The 26457-nt window shown below is 39.9% G+C and overlaps 1 protein-coding gene across 3 annotated transcripts in view; it reads right to left on the bottom strand.

The window, feature by feature from the left end:
- The window catches only part of GCS2beta (glucosidase 2 subunit beta), a 51599-nt gene extending 28315 nt beyond the window's left edge, over positions 1-23284 (bottom strand). For all 3 annotated transcript variants that reach the window (XR_013900314.1, XM_080285597.1, XM_080285598.1), the window contains exons 1-6: positions 23126-23284; positions 17071-17208; positions 8638-8888; positions 7512-7814; positions 4847-5020; positions 1468-1527 (exon numbers count right to left, since the gene is read on the bottom strand). Coding sequence is in view for 2 of the 3 variants with exons in the window: in XM_080285597.1 (XP_080141723.1) it covers positions 1468-1527; positions 4847-5020; positions 7512-7814; positions 8638-8888; positions 17071-17208; positions 23126-23222 (1023 nt within the window). In the remaining variant the exon portion in view is untranslated. The remainder of the gene's footprint in view (positions 1-1467; positions 1528-4846; positions 5021-7511; positions 7815-8637; positions 8889-17070; positions 17209-23125) is intronic.
- Between the last annotated feature and the right edge of the window lie 3173 nt (positions 23285-26457).

Genomic DNA, 26457 nt, shown 5'->3' with positions numbered 1-26457 from the left:
TTGGCAGTGTCCTGATTATTAGGAAGACACATCACTCGGCTGAAGAGGTAAACCTGTTCAGCCAGCGAATGGCTTCTGTATTTAATTTTTTGCTACCAACTGATGACTATTTTTAGCATCAGGGAGACCTGTTTACTACCAACTGATTTATTTTTACTTGCTTATTTACTTATTTTCAAGACTTACAATAGCAGAGGAGCCTAACAGAGATTGTTTCCATCTCTTATGGTGCATGTGGTGTCTCCCAAAGTTTAGCAAAATCATCAGGTGGTGGCAAGAACAAATAAATATATATCAGGGAATGGAAGGAACACCAAAAGAAATACATGACTGTAAAGAAAGTAAGGAAAGACACCAGGAAGCCTTAAAGCAAAAACACTATCCATCAGCCAAATACTGTAAGGACTCTAAACAAAGTACAAATTACAGTAACTCCTATACAATGGGTCTCTTTTATGGTGAATAAAATAATCTAAGAGTTGGTAAGGATAAATTAATCCTGTACGAAAGAATTAACAATGCAATGAGGAAAGAGATTTAACTCCTTAACTACTAGGGGTCTTGCTAAACCTGTGTAAAATTGTTTGGAAGTAGCAGGAATAGTATTAAAGATACTGTATTGAAGGGCTTAAAGGCAAACTGACTTCCACTAAAAAAGGTCTCTCAGAAGCTAAAGAAAATTGTCTGAATGTAGCAGGAATAAAATAAGAAAACATAATCTTTAAACTGAAGGGGTTAAAAGGATGGTACAGGCAGAATAACTTTTCTTTGAGAAAGATCTCTCCTAAGCTTGGTATAAACACCTGGAGGTAGCAAGAATATATTTATCCCCTACATTACCATCCATGACATTTTTGTAACTCTGATTCTTACTTTAATGTATTTAGGTCAACTTTATGGTATCTCCAAATATTATATTCAGCTTGAGATACTTATCCCAAGTGGAGGAGTTACATACAGCTTTCATTAACTACTGCACTCTTGAGATGTGTTCCTTAAACAAAAGCACCTTTAGATAACAAAGATGAAATGAAAAAGATGCCACTGTAAGGATAGGATTAAAAAACATCACTGCACTGCAGGGCTGATTGGGGCAAGGCAGACAGATAATAATAAAAGCAGATCACAGAATTGCACCAGCAGGAGAAGACAAAAGGACAATAAAAAAAGTGTGGTAGAAAAGTAACACTAAGGAAAGCAGACATAATGGAAAGGGCAGAGCACAGAGTACTGGCACTAGGGCAATGCAGACATTAAACTAACAGAGCACATAGGAGTGACACTACAGCAAAGCATTTGTAAAATCAAAAGGGGCAGAGCAGAGAGCAAAACAGACAAAATCGAATGGGCAGAGCAGGCACCAGCAACATTAGAGCAAAGGAGACAGAATGTTGAAAGGGCAGTACACATGGCCAAGCACCAGAACCAAAGCACACAGTGACAACATGGTTACCAGGAGACAGATACCTCAGGGTCTGTGCTTGGGTCATAGTCATCCTCTTCCTCATCATCACTGCTGTAATTATCCTGTGGTGGTGGAGGGAACAAGGGGAGGTTCATATTGGCAGGCTGAGTGGTTGCAACCTGGCACTTAAAGGGTTAGGGACTATACAATACAGTGGCAAGCCTACTCAAATGAGATGTGTAGTGCAGTACAGACAGTCCTCATTAAATATCTGGGATGTGTTTTAAAATACGGTATCACAACTTTCTCCACACAACTGGATTTGCAAACTGTGGGAAACTGGCAGAATAGCTCTGAAGGCAGCAATGGACCTGTGATAGGCAATTTTTCTGTACAGTAATTTACTGTTGAATACTGCACTAAAAAAAAGAAAACTTTCTGTAATTTATTGCCAAGTTAATACTGTACCAAAAAAATGAAACTAACAAAGAAGACTTACAAGAGACTGACTGTAAAAATACCTTGGAATCATATCTAACCCCACAAACAGTATTTACACCCAACATGAAACAAACATGCTTGTATCCACAGTGCCACTAACCAGAGTACAGTACAGTACTGTATTGAAATAATAAGTAAACTCCTGCTATGACAAACCCTGATATAGCAGATATCGGAACTTTCGTTAGCAATAACGAAGTGTCCTTCGTTAAATGAACCGCACTGGGTTGCAATACGTGTGTTTCCTACCTGGCCTGAAATTGCTCTCTCCCCATTGTGACTGCTGGATTGTAATACGAAACTATAGTAATACTTGCTATGACAAGGCTGTGAAATAAACTGCAAAAGGGTGAAATTATGAGCCAAGTTAGTGTAAAATGGGTATGGTTTACATTTTTAGTTCTAGAATATGCTATTGAACGGTACTCATTTATTTTTCAACATGTGCTTTAAATCCCACCTCAATGTGGAACCCTCAGATATAACGGACTATCGGCTTTACCGGATTTAGCTTTCCCCCAATTAGTCCCTTATAGCAAGAGTCTACTGTATATTCCAATTACAGTTACCAATAAACTCATTATTATTGTACTACAACTACTGTTACTTCAACCACTATTACAGTTCATCTAGAATGAAACTGCTACTACAACTGGGCCGTATACTAGTCACTAACTATTCAGTGTTCACCTAGCGTGTAAATAAAAAAATGTTAACTTGTTATGTAATTCGTGAAAGATGCGGAGCGAGCAAGTCAATGGACACCAGCATCGAAGAGAGTGTACTGAGATGGTATGGCCATGTGGAGAGAATGGATAACAACAGAGTGGTGAAAAAAGTATATCTGAGCGAATTCGAAGGAGGGAGGAGGCGAGGAAGGCCAAGGAGAAGGTGGAAAGATATGGTGGATGAATGTGTGAGGAAGAGAGGTTTGGAAGTCGGTAAGGCTAGGGAACTGACAGGAGATCGCGCTGGCTGGATGAGTGTTGTGAGGAGAAGCGCATGATCAGGGATTTTGGCACCCCTCTTTAACATGGCAGCGTCTGGATTGACTCTTGATATGATTGTGTGAAGCTACAGAACATGGTGAATGTTTTTTGTGTATCCAATAGAGCCAGGATTCCAGGGGCTTGAATGATGAATGAATGGAAGCGTGGCCCATTGGATTGGGTAAAATTTGGGCTGTCTGGACATTGGTACTCCTCACCCTGCCCTGGGGTCGGAAAGGAGGTCCGGATGATGATGATGATGATGTTACAATATGCACACACACACACACACACACACACACACACACACACACACACACACACACACACACACACAAAGAATATTTTGCACAACTGCATTATATCTGGCATCTTGTGAGGAGTGGCCTTGGAAAAAAAAAAAAAAACTGAGGCATTTTTGTTTCTTCTATAATGGCACCTCACAGAGCACACTAGCCTTCATACATGATATGGATCATTGCATCACCCTTGTCCTTCCAATTAATTGTTTTTTTTTTTTCTTCACCCCTTACTGTTACAGCAAATAAATTATTTTCAGTTCCCAGTCTCTTCTTGTGGCCAAAGCACATCATCATCATTTGAACCAAATTTTCCACAAATAAATGGGGCTGATTAAAAAAAAAAAAAAATCACAGCAGTATCAAGCATGTACTGATGAAGAGATGGTGAAGTAACAGAGATAGCACCTGTGATGGAGTGACTAGAAAACCAATTAGTAGTCTGGAAATGGCATTGGCTTGTATGGAAGTGAAGAGGGCACAGAGGGTTGAAGTCCTGTTACCAACTCTATGGGTGCAAGATGTGGACAGTGAGTGAACATCTGTCTAGCTATTAATGGACACCACAGTCCCCATGGGGTGGCCATAAACAAAGTGCCTCCAAGTCACTCTGTCCTCTGCCACTGAAAATTCAAATAACTGAGATGAGCTTCTTATAACCAAAAACTGGAGTACAAACTGCATAACAGTTAAGCATATAAAGATTTATTTGGAGGAAATGGTAGGAGGCATACAGTGTGTTTTTTAATGTGGATGACACAGAAAACACTTGTAGTGGTATATAACTTGTTAACAGTAAGGGAAAATGTTATAAGGAAAAGGGTGATGCTAGAAGAGGCAGATCTTCAGTTGCAAAAAGAAAGCCAATCAATCTGTGAGAGAGTTGGAAAGGGAATAGCTATGAATGCAAACGAAAGGTGAAAGAACTGAGCACCTAGGAGAGTTTTGTCATGGTCACTGATTGAGGGGTAGTTTTCAGGAGGCATCAGCAAGATAAATATCAACAGTGTCCAGTAAAACAGACTATATTATCAACTCAAGAGTATAGCATTCTTCTCCATATGTCCCCAACATCAACCACCTCCATGATACAATGCTCATAAATCTGCCAAATTCATCAACTGACCCCCAAACTCTTGGCACTTCTGTTTTGAGGCAACCTCTCTCAAAAGCTCTCACCTGAAGCCTTATTTTTTCTTCTGCTGTCCACACTTAACTACTGTATATTAATGCTGTACACAGTTTGTTAACCTTCTCAGTGCAGGTCTGTTTGGCAAAGCCTGAGTTGTGAATCATGCTCCACAGCTTAACATAATCACATTCCCATCTATTACTACTCTCAAAGGTCCAACCACTCTGAAAACACAACTATCCTGCCTGAAACCAAATAACAAAAATATAAGTTCCTTGGAGAGACATTCTATCTACTTTCCACTACAGAGCTCTTTCTATTCATTTATTCTACTCTAGTCTGCAAAAAGACTTCTGTTGTACTGTCTTTGGTATATCACCCATGAATATAAATTTAACCAACAAAATAATACACAACCAACATCATCATCTGGACCTCCTTTCCCACCCTAGGGCAGGGTGAGGAGTAGCAATGTCCAGACACGAAATATCAATAACACGAAAAAACATAAACACCTCACCTCTTCATCAAACACAGGTGGTGGAGGTGTGAGCTCATCAAAGGGATCTGGGACAGGTGTGGTTGAGGGTGGAGTGAACATGCGCTTATCCATGAGGTAGACTGGACGCATCATGGCCCAACCAGATGCCAGGAATGTCTCCTGGCTCATTGTGTCTTCTTGTCCGAGGTAGAACTGAAAGAAGAATTGAATGAAGGTGAAATATGTTAAACAAAAGTGGGGGCAAGGGTTGCAGTGTTGTTACTACTGGTGATGATATGGATGTAATCTTTTCCTAGTAAGCTGAGCTGGCCCTGCAACATACCAGCTCAAACCTACACCTAAACCACTACAAGTTCTGTCAAATAATGGCTCCTGCTCCCCAGCAGAAATGGAGCAATCGGCCATGGCACATGTCAGACCTCCTATGAAAAAGGAGTCCAAAGAATCGGGTATCACAATCTAGCCGTCTTTGGAAACTAAATCTTGGGACCTACATTAGTCAAACTCCTGCTAGTGCAGTTAACTTGGATGTTTTTCATGCAGTAATGGAAGAGTTAAAATGGCATATTAAGAACTGTCCGATGATCACACTGGTGTGCTACAGAGGCAAACAAGAAAGACGGAATATGGTATTGGATTTTTGGTCAATAAGTACATAAATGGCAATACTGAACAATTCTTAAGTACAGTATAAATGAAAGAGTAGCAAGCTCAATACTAAGTGTGAATACCTGATAAAGCCAAGTACTGTATATGTTCCAACATCAGCCTGTAAGGACAAAAATAAAATAAAATAAAAAATATTAAATAATAATTTCATCAGCCCATGAGGACAAAGAAGTAGAAAACATTCATGCAAGATGTTAAGCCTTGGACCTGGATCCCTTGGCAGCCCAGGGTCCAGGAAAAGCAAACTGGTTCACATAGCCATATGGAATGTGAGGGATATGAATAATGAATGAAAATGCAGATGTAGTGAATGTTTTCAAGAATGCAAGGTATGTTATGATAGCATTGTATGAGATAAAGATGAATGGGAAGGTGTGATATGTACGAGGTCACGTACGACTGTGCATCAATGATGTAAAGGAACTACTGTACTTTGCTGATGGATCATGAATGACAGAAAGGAATGAGACAGGGAATCCCCCAAGCTAGGAACAATGAACCATACAGCTCTGCAGGCAAGGAGAGACCCTTGGAGAGACAATCATATCTTTCATCAAAAATATGCTACCCTGGTGCGGGCTCAAACTGCCAACCCTATGGTCATGAAGCGTGAGTGCTACCACTGAGCTATTCTACTCCCAGTGAAGAATGAAAGATTGTAAATGAAGCAGCTCAAGGGGTACAAGTTATGTATGTACATAAAATTCCAGTTTAAAATGGTAAAAGTGACAGTAATTGTTGCATATGCACCTTGTTATGAGAGAAATGACTGTTGCATATGCACTGTGAATGTGGAAGTGCACAGAAGCAGACCATTAAAAACACAGGTTGAGGTTCTGCATGGTGACCTCCAGGCTAGAGGACTCATAAAGAAACTGGCTCAAGATCACAACATAAGAGAGCTTCCACCAGAAACTAAAGACTACACATACTAGCATGGTCAGTGGTCTCTAAATATAAACATAATGTTGGGTCCCACTTAACAAGTATCAGGCACTTGGCAAAGTTCATAATCATCAGCCTGAATCAGTCCACTGCAGGACAAGGACTTCTCCCATCTTTTTCCACACTGACCAGTTGGCTGATAACCTGTTCCATCTAATCCTAGCAAATCTCCAAATCTCATCTCTATGTTGTCTTGCCTGCCTCTTCCTTTCCATCTCTGGGCTGCCACTCAGTTATCCTGGTTGTCCATCTGTTATCTGTTAGATGAAGAAAGTGACCTGCCCAGGTCCCCCCCCCCCCCTTTTTTTTTAATACCCTCTACTTTCATTTGTACTCTCACCCATGAAGTTCTTTTTCTCTCTCTATGTGACCCTGAACATAATCCTTTCCATGCCTCTATGAGTCCTCCTAAGTTTATGTTCCAAGGATTTTGTTAGACTCCACATTTTTTATCCATAAGTTAGTAACATATATAACCTTTTCTATTGGCATAATGGTAAATGCTTATCCTTCCTCTAGTTACTTAGTTAGCCAAAAGCCCTCCATTCCATTCCTTCTACACTTGATTTCAATGTCATGGACTGGGTCTGTCTGAAATGCCTGCCCTAGATATATGTATTCCTTAACACACACTAGTTCTTCATCTCCTTTTTGTATTGGATGGGTACAGGTGTGGCTGTGAAACATAACCTTTGTCTTCATATTCATTTTCAAGCCTACCTTCAGACTATTCATTCAGGTCACCTATCATTTCTTGTAGTTCCTCCCATGATTAACTGAAGAGGTGGAGTTAGTTTTTACTAAATAAATATCATGTGATCCTATTCTTTTTCTTGGAAACCGGCACTTCTGTTACACCCGACTGTTTTAAGTCTGCCCATCCCATCCTCTTATACAAAGCAGGGATGACAACAGTTGCACTCTGAACTCTAACGCAAAAACATTAAATAACTGAAACTGGATTTCACTCACTTTCAAGTGCCATTACATATTAATTTTCTCTTGACCACCCAACCCTGCATCAATAAATTTAAAGCTGATGGTAACACAGAAACACTATTATACTCACCCTGGCCTCGTCCTCAGTCACCTGGCCATCCCTGTTAGTGTCAAATGTCTGGCGTGACAGGAGTTCCTCTATGGTTAGAAAACCATCCCCATCATTATCGAGGTGTTGGAAAGCTTCTCTTGCCTCCTGGTCTTCCTTCTCCTTCCTCTCAGCTTCCTCTTGTGCCTTCCTGTCATTCTCCAATGCATGATACTTCTCCAGAGCTTCTTTCTCAGGCTCTTCTACTGTTTTCTTCATTTCCTCCTTCTCAGCTTTGACAGCCTCTGCCTCTTCCTTCTCTTTCTTTAGTTCTTCTATCTTGGCCTGGGGAAATAAAACTCTTTTTATAAGAAAGAGGGTGAGTGTGAGTCTTGTCCTGGAGAGCTATATGTATGGCTGGGTAATGTATCAAAATCATTACCTGTAGCATATGCAGTACTGGTATAGTAAAGGATTCAATTTATCATACAACAGAGTGTGATATTAGAGGTGGGGGGGGGGAATGTTCATTTCTTGATACGTAAGCTGTATACTATAACTAGTGAAATATTCAAGTCCTTATTAAAAAAAAAAAAAGAAGAAGAAGAAGAAGAAGAAAGCCTGTTCAAAATGTGGGTCTTCACTGTCTTAAACCATAATGTTAGGTGAACATGTAACAACACAGGTTTAACAGGGACACATTCCCATGGATTAGGGGATTGGTGCACTAAAGGATACTAATAACTAACATATGCTGAAAACACCAAAATAAAGTTCATAACCACTTGAAACACCACATACTGCCACTATAAGTTAGTGTAGATGAATATCACGTGTAGAAATGGAAAAAAAAAATAATAATAATAATACATCTCTCGAAATGTAGTGATAGTCCTACCAGGCCATGGTAAAAATTTATTTCCTCCAGGAAATGCAACTACTATATTTAACACCCATACTGCTCACTTATTTACATTTTATGGTCCCAAAATACTAATTATCAGATTTTTGTTGACAAATAATGGTACTGTACTGTAAACTGGAAAAGGGCATCAAAATTAATAGTAATGTTAAAACCAAAAGCAACAGATGCCCGCGGTTACTGTAAAATACAGTATACAGAAAATGCAAGACATAAGCATGAGCAAGTGAAACTCTTCCAACATACTTCAACCTCCTTCTTCTTCTTGCGTCCTTCCTCCACCATCTCCTCCCTTAAGTGGTAGCCTCGCGCTCTCTCCTCCCGTTGCCTGGCTGCCTCTTCTCGTGCAGCTCGACCCAGCTCACGGCAAGCATCTATGCACCCCGCTCCAGATGCATACTCATCAGAGGTGTCACAACAGTCACACACACCATCATTGACACGCGAAGATGGTAATGTCAGGGGGATGTGTCCAGCATTTGTACAATGGAAGAAGCCTGAAAGAAGATACAATATATCACAAAGTTTAAACGACACATATTAATGGGAAGCTGACTACAAATGAATATGTGTGTGTATTTACCTAGTTGTGATATACAGGAAATGAGCTACACTCATGGAGTCCAAATTTTGCTTTGAGCTCGTTTAAGTTTTTAGACTGGACAATCTCTTTGTCCAGGCTATTTCACAAGTCTATGCATCAGTGTGGAAAACTATATTTCTCGATATCCTTCAAGCAACTTAGCATTTTCAGTTTCATTCCATGTCCTCTTGTTACTCTCCCATCCCATACAAACAGATCTTCTCTGTCAATTTTTTCTACTTCCATCATGGCCCTGAACACTGCAATCATGTAGTCCCTCTCTCTCCTTTCTTTCAAGAAAGGCAAGTCTAGATTTTCCAGCCTTTCTTTGTTCAATAGACTTGCCAGGCTAGGGGCCATCTTGGTTGCTGTTCTTTGTATTCTCTCGATCTTGTTTATAAAATTCTTTTTATGTGGGGATCACACTACTGCTGCATATTCTAACCTGGGACGGATCATGGCCACTATCAGTTTTTTAATTATCTCCTCATCCATGTAATGAAATGCTATTCTTATGTTGGTCAAAAGATAATACGTCTCTATCTTGTTACTGGTAATGTGTTTTTCAGGTGACAAGTTATCCTGGACCAGCGCTCCCAAGTACTTCTCTTTTCTCACTTTTGTGATTAGTTCATTACCCATCAATTAACTCAGTGATGGTCTTTTGGTACTTTTACCCATTTCCATTTTTTTTTTTTGACTTCCCACATCCGGCTCCAATCATGAATCCTATCCAGGTCCTCCTGCAGCATTTTACAGTCTTCTTCAACTTCTACTCTCCACATGATCTCAGCATTGCCAGCAAACAGACTTGCATAACTGTTCATTCCATCTACCATACTGTTTACATAAATCAGAAACAAACGGGCACTAACACCATGTCCTGTGGGACTCCACTTGTTACTTCCCTCCATCCAGACATCCTGTCTTTTATTACTGTCCTCATTTGTCTGTTTCTCAAGAAGTCTCTCATCCACCCTAGCAGGTTCCCCTTCAGTCCTCCTATGTGTTCCAGTTTCCACATTAGTTGCATTGTGGGGTACTTTGTCAAAGGCTTTCTCCAAATCTAAGTACACACAATCCACCCAACTATCTCTCTCCTGTAGCACATCTATCACCCTTGAATAGAAGCTTAACAAGTTGGAAACACACGACCTTCCACTTCCGAATCCAAACTGACTTTCTGCCAAAATGTCCATCTTCCTCCAGATATTTTATCCATCTGTCTTTCAGGATTCTCTTGCACAGTTTTGCGACCATGCTGGTCAGGGACACTGGACTATAATTCAGGGGTTCTTCCTGGTTCCTTCCCTTATAAACTGGTACCATATTGGCCCTCTTCCACTTCCGAGTCACTTTCCCTTCTTCCAGAGAACACACAATTAAACCGTGAATCTTATCCACCAGTTGTTCTCTGCATTCCTTTAATATCCAATTAGAGATCCCATCTGGTACAGGGGCCTTCCTCACATCCTGAGTTTCCAGAAATTTGTATACTTCTTGCACTTCAACTTTTACATCTTTTAACCCTTTATGGGCAGGCAACTTACCAATTATACGACCGTGTGGGTCAGCATATTTTCGGAAAAATAAAGTATCAAAGAATAAGCCTAAACATGCATAAATCAATGAAAAATGGATGAAAAACGAAGGCAAGAGGTGTTATATGCACGGTAATACGTCTCTGCTGCCTGTGGGAGGAGTGAGGGAGGAGGGCGGGCTGGCAGCTTATCACCAGGCGTGCCTGGGGTGTGGCTAACAAACTATTCACTCATTAGCTTTTTCTTCACCACTGAACACCATATTTATCATTTATGCATTCCTGACACTATTCATTGTCATCAAAATCTTATGTATGTTTTCTGTTGTACCTGAACTTTTATAACAATAAAACTTACGTTCGTATATACTGTACTATTTTACTTGAACAATTATAACACTACAACTTATATATTATGTATATTTTACTTGTTTCAAGGCTTGGGAGTGTAGAGGGCAGGACAATAGCTGACCAGGATGCCTTATCACCCAGTTTCACCAATAATTTAGGACTCAAAATGGCTGGACGTTACGTAACATCGTCCGCCTCCTCACACACGGACATTATGTAACGTCAACCGCCTGTTAGGGGTTAACACTACATTTCTAGTCACTCCTCTACAAAATCACTTTCTCTTGTGAAACATTTGTTAATAATTTCAGCTTGCATAACCACATCTTTATAGACATTTCCCTGTACTTTCAGCTTACTGACTCCTTCCTTTTGTTTCAATTTGCCATTAACAAACCTGTAGCTAAAACAATTTAGTTTCTTCCTTACATTTGTCAACTAAACCTTTTTTGAAATTTCTTCCTGTCTACTGTACATATTCTTGAATATTCATTTCTAGTTCTTTTATATTGTTACGTCCTCACCCCACACTGCCACAGGCTCCAACAGCAGTAGTACAGTATAGGAAGGACGTTGCCCAGTGTGTTGTTCTTCCTATGGTCAGCCTTTAGGTGTGCAGTACACATGATCAGCTGAGGCGAAAATAAACACTGGCTCCTTAAAGTTCACTGTCTTTATATTCCAAATAATTCCACTTAATGCCTTCCAACTTCACTGTGGTCACAAGCACTGGAGCTATACACACTTTACTAACTGCTATTACACTTAGTGCTTAACAACACTTCACAGTCATTACACTTAATGCTTGACACTTCGCTGTTTTCTGAAGTTCCAATGATATACAAACTTCACTAACCCGCCACTGTTTTCACAAGTACCAAAAATATATAATCTTCACTGTCACTGATACTGCACTACACTGAACCAAAACCAACTGCACTTCACTCAAACTGACCTGACACCCGACTTAACTCCAAACTGACTGACTAATTCTTCCCCATCTTATATAAGCTTGCATTGTACTAGAAACTTCTACTTCTCCACAATTCTAGTAAGCGCTGGTCTTGCATTAGCCCCTAGTAACAACAGTTACCAACTAGGAGACATCAAAACATGCCAAAGTCTTCTGACACTACATAACACTCTAAATCATTTACTATACGAACTTAAATTCCATAATTTAACAAGCAATCACTTAAGTAAAACATTTTAAAGAAAAAGAGCAGAAAAATTAATGCATAACTTACAAAATAACTACACTCACAAACAACAGGCAAACTGGCAACTCTGATGACTCGTACTGGAACTTACAGTATGAGAAACATCTCAAAGGAACGAGACTACCTAACTGGCAAATCTCCCTTCATAACCATATTCTTCCTTTCTCTTATCATTACCTATCTTTCTCCATTTGTTCCATGCTTTATCCCTATCTTTTTTTTTGCTGTCATACACCAATTGTTGAACCAATCATTTCTCCTGTTCTCTTTCCCACTGACTTTCAGCACATACTCTTCCACACCTGTTTTATAAAAGTCTAGAAAGATATCACACTTCTTCTGTATCTCTCTTGTTTTCCAGAATTCCTGTCTGTCCACTTATTTGAAAAATTTTCTCAGTCCTGTAAAATTTGCTTTCCCAAAGTTGTATCTACCATGCCTGTATATCTCATCTCTTTTCTTCCCATTTCCTCCTATCATTTGGAGCTCTTATCACTACATGATCACTTTTTCCTATAGGACAGATATTTCAGAGACCCAACTGCATCAGGTTCTTTGGTTGGAATTAAATCTAGTCTTGCTGGTGTGTCATCCCCCCTAAATCTTGTCTCTTCTTTGACCCACTTGGTCCAGATATGGGGTAATCGTAATCCGTAATCGTAATCGACTGTAATCGATTACGGACTTTTGTGTAATAGTAATCGATTACTTAGGCACTTTTTTCAAAGTAATCACAATTGTAATCGATTACTCTCATATTGTAATCGTAATCGTGGTTACTTTTACAATTATAAGGCCCCAGATACGTTATTCTTCCACAAATACTCGTCAAGAATAAAATACAGTAGTTCAGTGTCATACAGTCAAATATACACCATAAAAGTCCATAAGTAATATGATAACAAAAGTGAATTGTAGGTTATCACTTAGAAGCTTCCATATAATATCCTACCTAAGCTAGAATAATATCACCTGGGAAGATCTCAGTTGGTAGAAAAGTTAATAGAATGAAAGGGTCAAGGACAAAGTGTAGAAAAGTCTCAGTGCTTGAATTATTAAAATGCATTTGTATTGCAAACTGGCAAAAAAATAAAGGAACAACTTACTGGATGTAGCACTGTACAGTATATTTTTATCCAGAGTAACAGTTGCCATAGGTTCTGCAGAGCTTAACTCTATGTTCTTCCTTAAGCAGGCAATTCTTATTAAAATGATTTGCATACAAGATAAATATCCCTAGAAAATATCAGTTTTATAATACTGGACAATGTTTTTGCTTTCAAAAACTAACTTCAGCTATTTACTTAATCAATGTCAAGTATAAAAGAAACGTGCTCATAATTATATAGTGCATAACAGTACATGTAATCATGATTGTAATCATGATTACTTCTTATGTAATCATAATCATAATCAATTACTCTTACTTTTACTGTAATCATAATCGCAATCGTAATCTGAAGTTTGCAAAGTAATCGTAATCGATTACAATAACCTTGTAATCACCCCATGCCTGACATGGTCATTACATTATCCACCGCTGTACTTAAGAGTATCCTGCCCCACGAATATTTGCTGTTTCCTGAGCCCCACTCCTTCCAGTTTACCTCTTTGCAATTGAAGTCACCCATCAGGATTATGTTGTTGCTTTTCTCTGTCACTTTCTGTAGGTATCTAACCATGTCCGACAACAACCGATATTCCTCCTCATTCAATGCCTCCTCCCGTTTTTTTCTTTTCTATCTTTCCTCCATATTTTGTATTTCCTATCTCCCATTTGGATTTCAATACAGTATTCTCTCTTAGCTTGGTCTCTACGAAGCACATAATGTCTGGCTCATTTACCCTCAAGAAATCGTCTATTTCAAGCCCTGCTGAGATCAGACCATCTACATTAGCATAAGCCACTTTCAATCTTTTTGCATTGTTTTTAATTCTATCCTTCTCTCTCCCTCTCTCCTTCGGTACCACTCCCTCAATATCTGATCCATAAGTCTCCAATACAGCTCTGCCGTCTCTTCCTCTGTTCTCTGGTCATTTTTTTCCTTCACTTCCTTAACAAATTCCTTTATTTTGGCTCTCTCTTCCTCATTTGCATCTCTCTTTATCCAGATATTTTTAAATCCTTCCTTAATTGCTAATTTCCAAGTTTTGTTGATCATTTCATTTACTGTGACCTGAAACTGAAATTTTACTTTTGGTGGCCTTGCCCCTCCCTCCACATATTTTCCCAATTAAACACTTCTTCAGTCTCCTCTTCGGCTTCGTCATTTCCTTCCATAACTATTGACACTACAGCATTTCCTTCGCCCTTCTCAGTTCTTCCCTTTCTCTTTCTGACCTCACTGACATCGGTTTTTCTTTCAAACCTGAGATAATCACGCATTTTTTCTTGTCTGCTGCATCTCTGACAAGTGATTCTTTACTCTTTAGTACCTTCACCACTTCCTTCTCCATCTTTTCCTGGTTTTCCTTTCTCTGTTGTTCTAAAATCTCCTTACAACTTATTTTATCTTCCTGTTTTCTTCCACCCATTGTTGTGTTCTTGGATTTCCTTGATATACTCCTCGTGCATCTTAGTTTTAGATTCATGCTCATCAAGTTTAAATTTCATCTTGTCCCTTCCTCCTACAGTCTCTTATATTCCCATTTAAGCTGTTTTATTTCACTTGCTGCTGTTTCATTACCTGCTTTTAATTCACACAACTTTCTCTCCTGGTCAGCACTACATGAGCAGACACTCTCTAACTTACTGCTCAGCTCCTTTGTCTCCAACTCGTGTTCCATGGTTCGCCCTTGTAATTCACTAATTATTGCCCATACCTGTTTTAATTCCTGGGCATTCTTTTCAGCCATCTTCTCCACACCTGTTACTCTTGTTTGATTCAGCTTGATACTGTACCATACTACTGTTGCTTTGGTCTTCATTGGAGTTTCCCGCATACTCATTGTCACTGGATGTAAACAATGCTCTGCTTCTCTCCGCCATGACAAAATCGTACAGAATTTAAAACTGTCACTGTGTTTTACACTTATTGGACTGACACCTCCGGTTTATTTTCACTCAAATGAGATGGGGCCACCTCTCACATTTAATTAGCATATTCACAATAGGCAGGCTTCCTTTTCACCACCAATTTTGTGTTATTTTCCCACGATCTGCATGGAGCTCCGCCACTGACGACGTCCTGGATGTGTGTGTGCACACACATACATTTATGTGTGCACATGCATTAGGATAAATAACAAGTGGAATTTAAACAAACTTGGAGACTGCCAAATGAAACCTATTATGAGTGGACAAAGCCTGCGTATTTGATGGGTGGGTGGGGGGATTCTACACAACTTATATACTGCACATGCAATATCTACATTACTGTGCTCTGTGTAAATAACATTGGTTCAAAAAGTCATATCTCTCAAGCGAATGGAAGGGAAAAAATATATATATATGTCCCTTGAAGTCCCTATTTAAACTCGCTGCAAAACTCTCCTCATTCGTTCATTAACAAATACTGCAACATGCATGCAAGCATCAGTCTTGGTCACCTTACGACAGCTCTCTATGCTACTTGATCTCCAGCAGCCTCCCCATTCAGTCCCTTATATCTGAAGTCACACTGTATGACATTGTCCCAGGCCTTTTTTGGTCTACCTCTCACAACCCTATCAACATTCACATCTCTCAACCTCTGTGCACATTTGTCATCCTCCATCCTCACCACATGCTAAAACTCCTGTAAATAACTGATGTACCTGTTCCATACAATTCAGGATGATGGTAGTGTTGACTAATCTTTGCAGAGCAGTTCTTAACAGTACAGAAAGAGTTTTAGATTTTCATGATTTGGACAACTTTTCTGTATTTTTTTATGCTGTGCAAATTGACTACCATGCATATGAAGTATATATATCTTACAAAATTGACATCAGTTTAATGGAATTTACATAAAACAATGGGTCAATCTGATGTATGTTGATGACAGGGTGAAAGTATAGTGTATGTGGCCACAAATGGTGCTGAGATAATACCACAGTGTCAACAGAGAGTAAATTCACTGTGTTAAAGTGTGTGCAAGTTCTGGGCTTTATAAAGTTTTGCACAACAACAGAAATTAGCAAATACACATACACACACAATTATATTTTACCATTCATTCATAAAATTATATTCCTTTGTACATTCAAGTTATGGTGTTTGAGAGGAATGAAATCACAAAATGCACAGTGAGGTTGGATGGTGAGGACATGGAGAATGTGAGTGCATTCAAGTACCTGGGTAGTGTGACGAGTAAGGATGGAAGTTTTGGGGATGAAGTGCTTGAAAGGGCACAGCAGGGAAAGAAGGCTGTTGGTTCACTGAATGCAGTGATGAGAAATAGGGATGTGAGTATGGAAGTTAAGAAGTCACTGCATGATAGTACTGTGATCCCTACCCTGACGTATGGAAGCGAGGCGTGGACCTTGATAGAGGGGAACAAATCAAGAGTGTGAGCAGTGGAAATGAGTTACCTGAGACGAGCATGCGGAGTGACAGGTTGACGAATGAAGGGTGGAAGTGGATGTGACTGAGAAAATTAGGAGAAATACACTGAGGTGGTTTGGACATGCGGAAAGAATGGAGAATGAAATACTGACTATGAGGGCGTATGTAGGTGAAGTGGATGGAGGGAGAGGGTGGGGGAGACCAAGGATGAGGTGAAGGGATGGATTTGAGAGATATATGAGGGAGGGGGGAGTGAGCAGGGGGGAGGGCAGTCCAATGGTGAGTGACAGAGCGACTTGTAGGCGTTTTGTCTGTGGCCACCCTCTGTGGGATTAGACAGATAGATATGCAGGTGACAAGGTTAATGCACATTTCATCCTACTTCCATTAATATGAAGGGTCTCTGAGGCTGATTAGCTGAATAAAAATGTTTCCTGTCAATGAAAATAAACTTTAAAAGACATCATCACAGTAAAGAGGTGAACAATATTGCTCTCACCATTAGGACACGCAGCAGTGCCTGGCTCATCACTCCCATCTTGACAGTCACAGTAATCATCATTTACATATGTGAAGGGGATGCTGCCAGACCCATCCAGGCAGTTGAAGTCGCGTGTTGGGTCAAAAAATGATGCCTCTGGAATTATAACAAATCATCATCATCAGAAAAAGAAGTCAAACAGTCGCAAAATAATGTTTCTGGAGGTAGCATAACAATTCATCATCATCATCATCACCAGAAGGCTGGGTCATAAAATTATGCTTCAAGAAATAACAAATCATCATTATATTCCTAACCGTATTTTCCACAATAAACAAGATGAATTAACATAAAGAATAAATATTAATTTTTCCCTCAGAGTAAAACAGTTTCAACTAACAAATTACAACCTACAATATAGACTATATGGTATATAATCATGTGATACAAAATCTGGAGAGAGAGAGAAAAAAAAAAAAAAAAATCGTTTTAGACAATTTGCAGTTTCACACAAAGAGCAATCTGAGGATTACATTTTACCAGTCAGTATTTCTAACATTTTATTAACCTTTATTCTCTATAAACTATGCTCGCAAATGAATATCAAGAACAGTGATATTTCTGCTGAAGTATGGTATTGCACAGATTAAACGACATATCAGTACAGTAGAATGTCATGTTTTTCTAATTTGCACAGAAGTGTGATCTGTATTAGCCGACACTTTCTATAGATTAGGTTTGGTTAGATTTGTGCCAAATCATTTTTAATCTTATCTACCCTAAGAAGATTAAGATGTGACAGGGGCGCACCTAGGAATTTTCTAAGGGGGGGGCCCGTAGTGAGGTGAGGTCAGGTAATCCGATAATTACTGGGAGGTCATATGCAGGTTTAGAGTCAGAGAGCTGCTGGCTCATGTGTTACTCTTTGTTTGTACTTGCCAGTTTTTCATGTTTTGCTGTTATCAAAATAAATATATATAAATTTTTAAAGGACCCAGAGAGCTAAGAGGGGGGGGCAGAGCCTCCCCCCCGGGTGTGCCCCTGTGACTAACTATTACAGACCAGTCTAACCTACCCTAAGAAGATAAGGATGTGATTAGCTATTCCAGACCATGCCACTACCCAGTGCAGAAAAAGAGGCCGTCCACCATCGTCCAAACCAAGTAATCCCCTTTTTACCTCATGTAATACCTGTACTGCAGCTGTAATTAATATTCACTTGCAAGCAAAGTTCATAAGAGAAAAAAAGTTAGTGTTATATGAGATGTTAACTGGCAAAAGGAAATCCCCTGAAGCACTGCTTGTGTGAAACTGCTGAATGACTGTTGTTTCTCCAGCACTGTTCACTTTATAGTAATTACTGTACAAAAAAGCTGAAGTACTTTGGAAAGCACTGTCTGTTTATATTGAGAAATCACATGCTGTATATACTGTGTTCACCCTACAGTACTCCATTGAAATGGGATCTTTGTATGCAACATATACAGTATTAGGAGTGTAATGCTGTATGTTAGTGAGACCTGGGCAATAAAGGAAGAGGATATTTGCAGACTCAAATGTACAGAAATGACAGTGATTTGGTGGATGTGCAATGCATCCTTGAATGCAAGGTGGGAGGGGGGGAGGGCTAGGTTTACGATGGAAGTGTTATGGGGAAGGATGGGACTGGAGTGTACTGTATTGGTGTTGTGATGAGGTGGGGTATATCGAGATGGTTTGAGCATGTGGTGAGGATGGTTGATGACAACTGGGTGCAGAAAGTGAGATGTATGAATGTTGGGGGTAGGGGGCCTGGGACGAGGTCATAGTGTGTGACATCTGGGATAAGTGATTTAATAGGGAAGCTGCCAGAGACACAGCAGCATGGAGAGCCGCCATTAGGTGACCAAGACCAATGCATGCAAGCATGTTGGAGCCTTATAAACGAAATGAAGTGAAACAATCTAGATGGTTAATATTAATGAATGCGTACTTGATGGCAGCGCTCACCATCCACTCACCCAATATAGTGCTTTCGGGTGACTCCTTTCCTCCCTTCTTTCCTTCCTCTTCTCTTTCTTTCCTTCTTTCATTCCTCTTCTTTCTTTGGGTGACTTTACACTGAGTGACAAGCTAGTGACTCCTTTCCTCCCTTCTTTCCTTCCTTCCTCTTCTGTCTTTCCTTTCATTCTTCTTTCTTTGGGTGACTCTACATTGCGTGACAAGCCAATTGGTTTCCTGTACACCAGGAAACCATTTACTATGCTGAGTGGTAACCATATAACCAAACTATGGCACCTGGTGATTTATTGGGTAATTAAGGCACTCCAGCTGGATTGAGCTTGTGTAAGTTTATGTCCAAGGGGCGGTTGGGGTTTACTGCTCACGTAATGGGATGATGAGTGCAACTGGTCACTATCATCTTAAATGTCAGGACCAACTTGCCTGGTCCCGGGCTACTACACTCCTCAGGAGGCAACACAGGATAAGATGACAATGATGATGATAATTTTATTATTAGGATTTAGTTTAATAATGATATACTTCATTCATGACAAATTCTGCTGAAATAGCTTACGTGACTAAGGGCAGGACAGTTAGGATATTCACAGCAACAGCGACATCTTTTGGGAGGTAACAGTTCGATATGGCTCCCAAACCTAGATTCAGCATTCTCATCCAGTTTTGTCACTGCAGGTAGGTTACATGTGGTGGTTCAGACTTTGGTGGGTACAGTCTTGCCACATGGAAGAGGAGCTGGTGGGCTTCATTCCCTTGAAAATCCTTCAGGAAGAGGTTCTGGGCCAGGCACTGGTGAAAATAACTGGCCTCTTCACCCACTCCATGATGTCTTGGAAGAGCTGTTCATCATGGAGTGGGTGAAGAGGCTAGGTATTTTCACTAATACCTGACTCAGACTTTCTGAAGGATTTTCAAGGGAATGAAACCCACCACCTCCATGTGGCAAGACTGTAACCACTGAAGTCTGAACCAACACATGTACGGTACCTCACAGTGACAAACTGGATGAGAATGCTGAATCTGCACCTCCTGAAGGTAAGTGGCTGTTGTAGTTTAGGCGGTTATTAGGGATAGGTTAAGGGACGATCTGGTTGGCTAATGTCATGGGAGGTGAGATCTAGGGGGCAAAGCCCTTCCTGAAAAGTTTCTGTGTGTTTTGATCTTTGTTAATTATATTGAAGCCAATCTAACCTGTAAATATATATTATTTGATGATGACCTAGAACTTTATCTTAACCACTCTCTAAAATCGAACATCACTTCTGATCTCCAAGTGAACATCAATACAGGTATAGCCTAACTCAATATACGATACCCCTTAATCCGATACCTTGGCTTAGTGATGGGGATAGAAATATCACCATACCCCGCCTAACGATGGCCAAACCCTGGTTTAACAATGGGTTTTCATTTTTTTCCCTGATTTTGATTATATTTTAGACCAAAATTGAGTGTTTAGGATGATTTATAAACTGTTTCTAGACTTAGATTAACGTGTTTTAGTCATAGGTGGGGTAAACACTGTCATTTTGGGGTAAAGTATGCTAAGTTTGATTTTTTCCAGACATGTATTTGATGATTTTCATATTTTATTTGTTGGTTTTAGTGGGTTATTTACAGGTGTTAGGCTTAGGTTAGCTTCTTTTACAGCTGTTAGGCCATTTACATTGGCTTTAAACTTGTTTTTGGACTCATTTGGGTGGGTTTAGGACTTGGTTGGGCGGGAAACCCAAGGCTCAAAAATGCATCCCTATACTGTACATGTTAAATCTACCCCGAGGTACAATACCTTGCCTAACGATGGGTCTTGACTTAACCAATCGCATTGTTAAACCGGAGTATACCTGTATTCTCTCAGACACAGCTGTCTCATGGGGTCTAAACTTTGCACCGAACAAATGCGTCCATCTGAGGTTCTTCAGAGCTCAGTGTAATGTCTTAAATGATGGTGTCTATTTCCTAAGTGGTACGCGAATCCAACCCTCCATTTGTCACAAAGGCCTCGATGTCAAATTTGACACACAGCTGAAATTTCATTTGTACATTAGGGATGTTGTTTCTAAAGCCCAGGGCGTTGCTACCAATCTTCTTAAATCCACAATATCCCAATCTCCTAAGTTCATGACTTCCCTTCTTATCTCTGACATTCGTCCCATCATAGACTTTGCTTCTCCACTTTGGAAACTTGGCCACGTGGGTGATCTTATGCTACTGAAATCAGTTCAATGCAGATGGACCAAGCAAGTCTCAGAGCTTTCAGAACTCCCATATGTGGACAGGCTAAAAAAGTCTGAATCTGTTTTCAAACAGAAGCAGACTACTTAGGTGCGACATGATCCTATGTTATGAAACATTCCATGATCTTTCTCCCAAAAAACCCGATGACATTTTCCACTAGGCCCCTCACCAAGGGACTTGAAGCCATAGGTTCAGTATCCACACACAACACACCCAGGTCAAGGTCCGTCAAAGATTCTTCAGCTGTCATGTTAAACGCTACTGTAACTCCCTGTAATGGGGTCTATAAAAGCCCACGCTGCAAAGAGGCAAAGGGGGGGATCTTCCCTTTGGAGCAGTGGTAATGTGCGCATGTTTGAAGCACATGGTCCTGAGATTGAATCTCGGTCAGACCAGTGATTAATCTGTGAAGTTACATTTCAGTTATTACACTGGTTGGCAGCGGTGTGGGATGTGGAGCGAGGCTTGGAGGGCAATGATATTGATGGTTAGCTGGCAGCATCCTAGCCCTTACATCCCGGGGATGAGCTGTTCAGTGTGGTCCACAGCGTCCCCAATGGTGGCCTCCAATGCTACAATACTGTGTGTTCCAAACTCACCAAATTAATCACCAAAGAGAGAATAGAGTGAAGTAATGGGGTCTATAAAAGCCCGCGTTGCTTAGAGGCAAAGCGGGGATCCTCTCTTCAGCTCAGTGGTAATGTGTGCACCTATGGAGTGCGAGGGCCTGCGATCTAATCTTGGTCAGACCAGTGATTAATTTGTTATGTTTCAATTTGGTTATTACATCCCCATCATCATATGCAGTTATAGCACCAACCCTTTCCCAGTTCAAATCTAAACTTTCAGTTACTCTCGCCAATGAACTCTTCATCTTTTAATTGTCCATGTACTGTACTCAGTACGGTACATACATTCATACTGTTCATTCAGAACCATTTACTGGTAAATTTTATGTTATAGTATTGTTAACAAAAAATTAACACAACTTATTGTAGGATACACCAAATCAGTTAATTAGATAATTATCGTTAGAACTTTTGCCTTACATCGTCTGACTGGAGCATCCTCATAGTTTCTTGGGTTGTACACCTTTCAGCTGTCTGACTGGTGGAAGGTCATGGCCCTTCCAGGTGAGTAAAAAAAGAAGTTTCCAGAGCTTATATTTTGATTATTTTGTATCTTTCAAAAAGAACCAGATATAAAAAATGTGTAAAAAAAAATCAGTTAAGTTAGGCTGGGCTAGATTAATATAACCAAACAGCCGGTGACACATTAATGCTGGGACTTAATCATCTGGAAAGCTGACCAAGACGGGCAGCCATTTGCCAGGATTGCATGTAAAATTGACAAGATCTGATCATTCATATCTTCAAACTACTCATTTCTGCAACTTTTTACATCAATCAGTGAACAGTAGGATACAGTTTATTGATTAAGAAGTACAACTGCATATTATATGCATGGGAGTTCTACATTTTCAACAAAGAAATATACAGTACCCAAGAAAACCTGATTACAATAATGAGGTACTGTATTATGAAACAATCTTAGCTCATGCCATTACGAACTTTTAGGTATTGAGCTGCATGGTCTGAGCTACAAATAAATACCATTATTCAGGCTAGATTATTCAAGTCAGAGTGACATTCACTTGAACTGTCAAAAAGGTTGTACGACCTGTTGGGTATTGGTTAATTTCATATATAATTTTTTCCAGTATTATTTCATACAGTGGATAGGATTAGCGTTGTACCCAGCTACCAGCAATGAGGAAGGTGCTATTGGTTATTTTTGATAAAAAATGAATCTGTTGCTACGTAACCAAACATACTTGAAAGTGGTACTCCTCTTGGCCGCAGCACCTCCGTCGCCCTCACCACCGCCCCAGAAGCCACGTACAACAAATAAACGGCCACCAGGGTCCTCATAATGGGTTTTTCTTGCCCTAAGAATAGGTTAAAATGGGAAATAACAAGTGTTACCGGCCAGACATCAGCTGTTCACACACGCCGCGTTGTATGGCAGCTATTGGTCACTCTCGAGGAGATATCGGCGCTAGCATGTCCTCAAATTCAGAACTGCTTACTACAGTGTATTTCGTTGTTTGTTTTCTTAGTATTCTTTTCCTAACTTTTCAAGCTTATTCTAATTTTTTAAACTTTTCGTGGTTTGCCGAAACAGCAAAAATACGAAGTTTCTTGCAAGGTGCCTGGCACTGTCACATCACATATGCTTGTTTAATGGTCACTATTGTGTCTTTTATATGTTTTCCATAGTATATCTTATTTTTCTTAGGCTTTTACACGCTGATTATGTAAACCATTCGTTTAACTTTTTCAGATATAGGTATGTCTGTGGAATGAAAAGATATTGTGGCATATGAAATAGTTCAGAACCTCTATTGTTGTCTTGACAGTGTCTTTCATTAACTGCTTTAGTGTGATGGCATTCTCCGTTGTTGGCAGGTCTGTTTCTCCCACTGATCTTGAGACAATCTCCCGCCCATCCACAGCAACCACCAATCCAACACCAAAGTTGTCGCTATAAATTGAAAGGTGTTTTAAGTAAGTGTTGTTTGATCATGAGGCATGAGCTCTTTCCTTATGATTTTTCTTACCTTGCTTTCGGAACCCTCCCTCAGCTTATCCTTTAGTGTGAGAAAGACATCAGGGTAGTGATAATTTGCTGAAGTTGTTACCCTTTTAGCATGATGATTTATATGCATTGCAATTACATTCTTCTATTTCCACTTTTTTATTCAGCCTAGGTAGAAATGTGCATGTGAATGGCGTAAAGGAGACTGTTTCTAACCCCTTCTCTACCAAGTCTGTCTCTAAAGCTGAATGCTGAATAGTCATCTGGAGGTTGGAAGAATAGAAAAGTGACAAGCTTAGGATGAGGAGGTTAATGAATTTTTGTGTGACCCATTGCCTTCCTTTCATTCAGTTCACCACTCGCCCTTCTCATCACTCATCACTCGCCATGTATACCTGTGGATCATTTTATGCCTGAAGAGGGTATTGGCTATCACCAACCCCCTCCCAGCACAAATGTCCACTAATGCACTCCCATTCTCATCGATCTCAGCAGGCACACCCCACTCGCCAACTATTCCATCCACCTTCACATTCCCAACTTTACCATTCATATCACCGATCAAAAACACTCTCTCATTCCTTCCAAACTTTTCCATGCACACTTCTACATTTGTCCAGAACTCTTCTCTCACTCTTCTAGCACGATCTTGCGTTGGCACATACACACACACAATCGCCCACATTTGTATTCCAACCTTCAACTTTACCCACACAATCCTTGACCCAACTGATCCATACTGTCTTATGCTCTTCCATCTTTTACTCACAACTATATATACTCCTTCCTTTGCCCTCTCATTCTCACCTACTCCTGCACACATACCCCATCCATACTCCCATTCTCTCACACTTTCTCCTCTCCATTTTGTTTCAGTCATTCCACATACATCCACTTTTGCACCCTCAAGCACCTGGACAATCTCTCTCTCTTTCACCTCATCATTCGCTCCTCTTACATTCCATGTAGCCATTACCAAGTCCTTTGTCCGGTCCTGGGTCGTCATCGTTTGGTCAGTCCTTGTCCTAGGCTTCTTGTTTGTTTTTTTAGTTAGTTGTTTTCCGGGGAGGGACACTAACCCTCCGCCAACCCTTTTTAGTTGCCTTTTACGACAAGCAGGGATACTGGGGGAGTATTCTTGAAAAACCCCCCTACCCCCAGGGGGGAGTTGATATTTAACAAAGAGAAATAGTCTTTTTAACAGCACGGGGATGTATTAAACTAGAGTTTACAGTGTCCTCTATTGGGTTGCAGCTTTTGAGAAGCATTGCATTGTCTGAGATTAGCCAGAAGATGGGAAAAAATATTCTCAGTCCAGAGAGGTTAAGTGATAATAGGAAAATTAGGCTCGTATGGTAATGATAGTGGTAGCAATGGTGTGTGTTGCTAACCGTTACTTCTTTATCCTCCCATGTGTAGTAGGAAAGGATGATGAGTGAATATTGGGTTGATGATAATACTGATAGCAGTTTTATATTCCTATTATATAGACATGCAGTGGTATTGGGATGATGACGATATTGATGGCAACTTCTGTTTTGTGCAGTATAGTGCATGCATATGTGGGCATGAATTGGAATATTATTGATGATTTTCCCTTTTCTCTTTGTCTACTCTTTCTTCTCTCTTTTATTCCATCTTCCTTAGTTAGTCTTGTAGTAGCTTTGTGCAAATTGAAATTGGTGTGGAATATTGGTGATTTTGATCTTTTCCATCTTCCTGATTTATAGACTAACACCAACAGCATTTGTGGGTTACAGGTGTACCAGGATGTCTCTTTTCCCCGACATACAAAAATATTGAGATGTTGATGATGTTTACAGTTCTTTTCCCTTTTAACTTGTAGACATGCAATGACTGTTTTTAGGGCATATATGTGGGCCAGTGTGATAGAGATGTTGAATTAGTGATTTTCTGTCCGCCTCACAAGCATGTAGTGATGTTGATATTTTTAGCAATTTTTTTCCTAACTTTAAATGTACAGCATTGATGATACAGATAGCGATTTTTTTCATATCCAAACCTCCAGACATGCAATGACATTGTGTGTGGGCTGCATGTGAATTAGAGTGACAGGGACGTGTATGTGTTGGCAGGAGGGACAGATGCTCACCTTTGCTACTGGGACCTCTTTCAACCTGAGTCATCGTATATTGTCTGTCATGCCGCTGATGATTCGTACCTGCATTGTCCTGTAACACAGGTACTGTCATATTTGATATATGAACATTTAATTTTGTCTTGTGCACACTGATTTTTTAAGAATATTTCTCGAGTCCTTATGGTTATTTAACTTATTAAATAGTCATAAGGATTCCAGAAATGTTTTTCTAAAATTAAAGGCTCACTTTTACATCACAGTTTAAACTTTAAATATACAGCATCAACTTCGAGAAAGCTGAGACCTTTTTTCTAATACCTGGTAACTATTTAATTTTTTCCATTCATGATGTTTTCTCAGCAATGCATTTGCTAAATGATTTTTTAAGAGGTTTTATATTCTAGGTTGACAGGATGCACTCTTTAGTATCATGTATCTACTGATTACATAGCTAAGTCTTATGTATA

The sequence above is a fragment of the Coenobita brevimanus genome, chromosome 107 (genome assembly GCF_032717465.1).
Source record: "Coenobita brevimanus isolate Jiangsu-jjx chromosome 107, ASM3271746v2, whole genome shotgun sequence".
Lineage (NCBI taxonomy): Eukaryota > Metazoa > Arthropoda > Malacostraca > Decapoda > Coenobitidae > Coenobita > Coenobita brevimanus.
The sequence above is the reverse complement of the archived record's forward strand: the minus strand, read 5'-3'. Positions and strand labels throughout refer to the sequence as shown.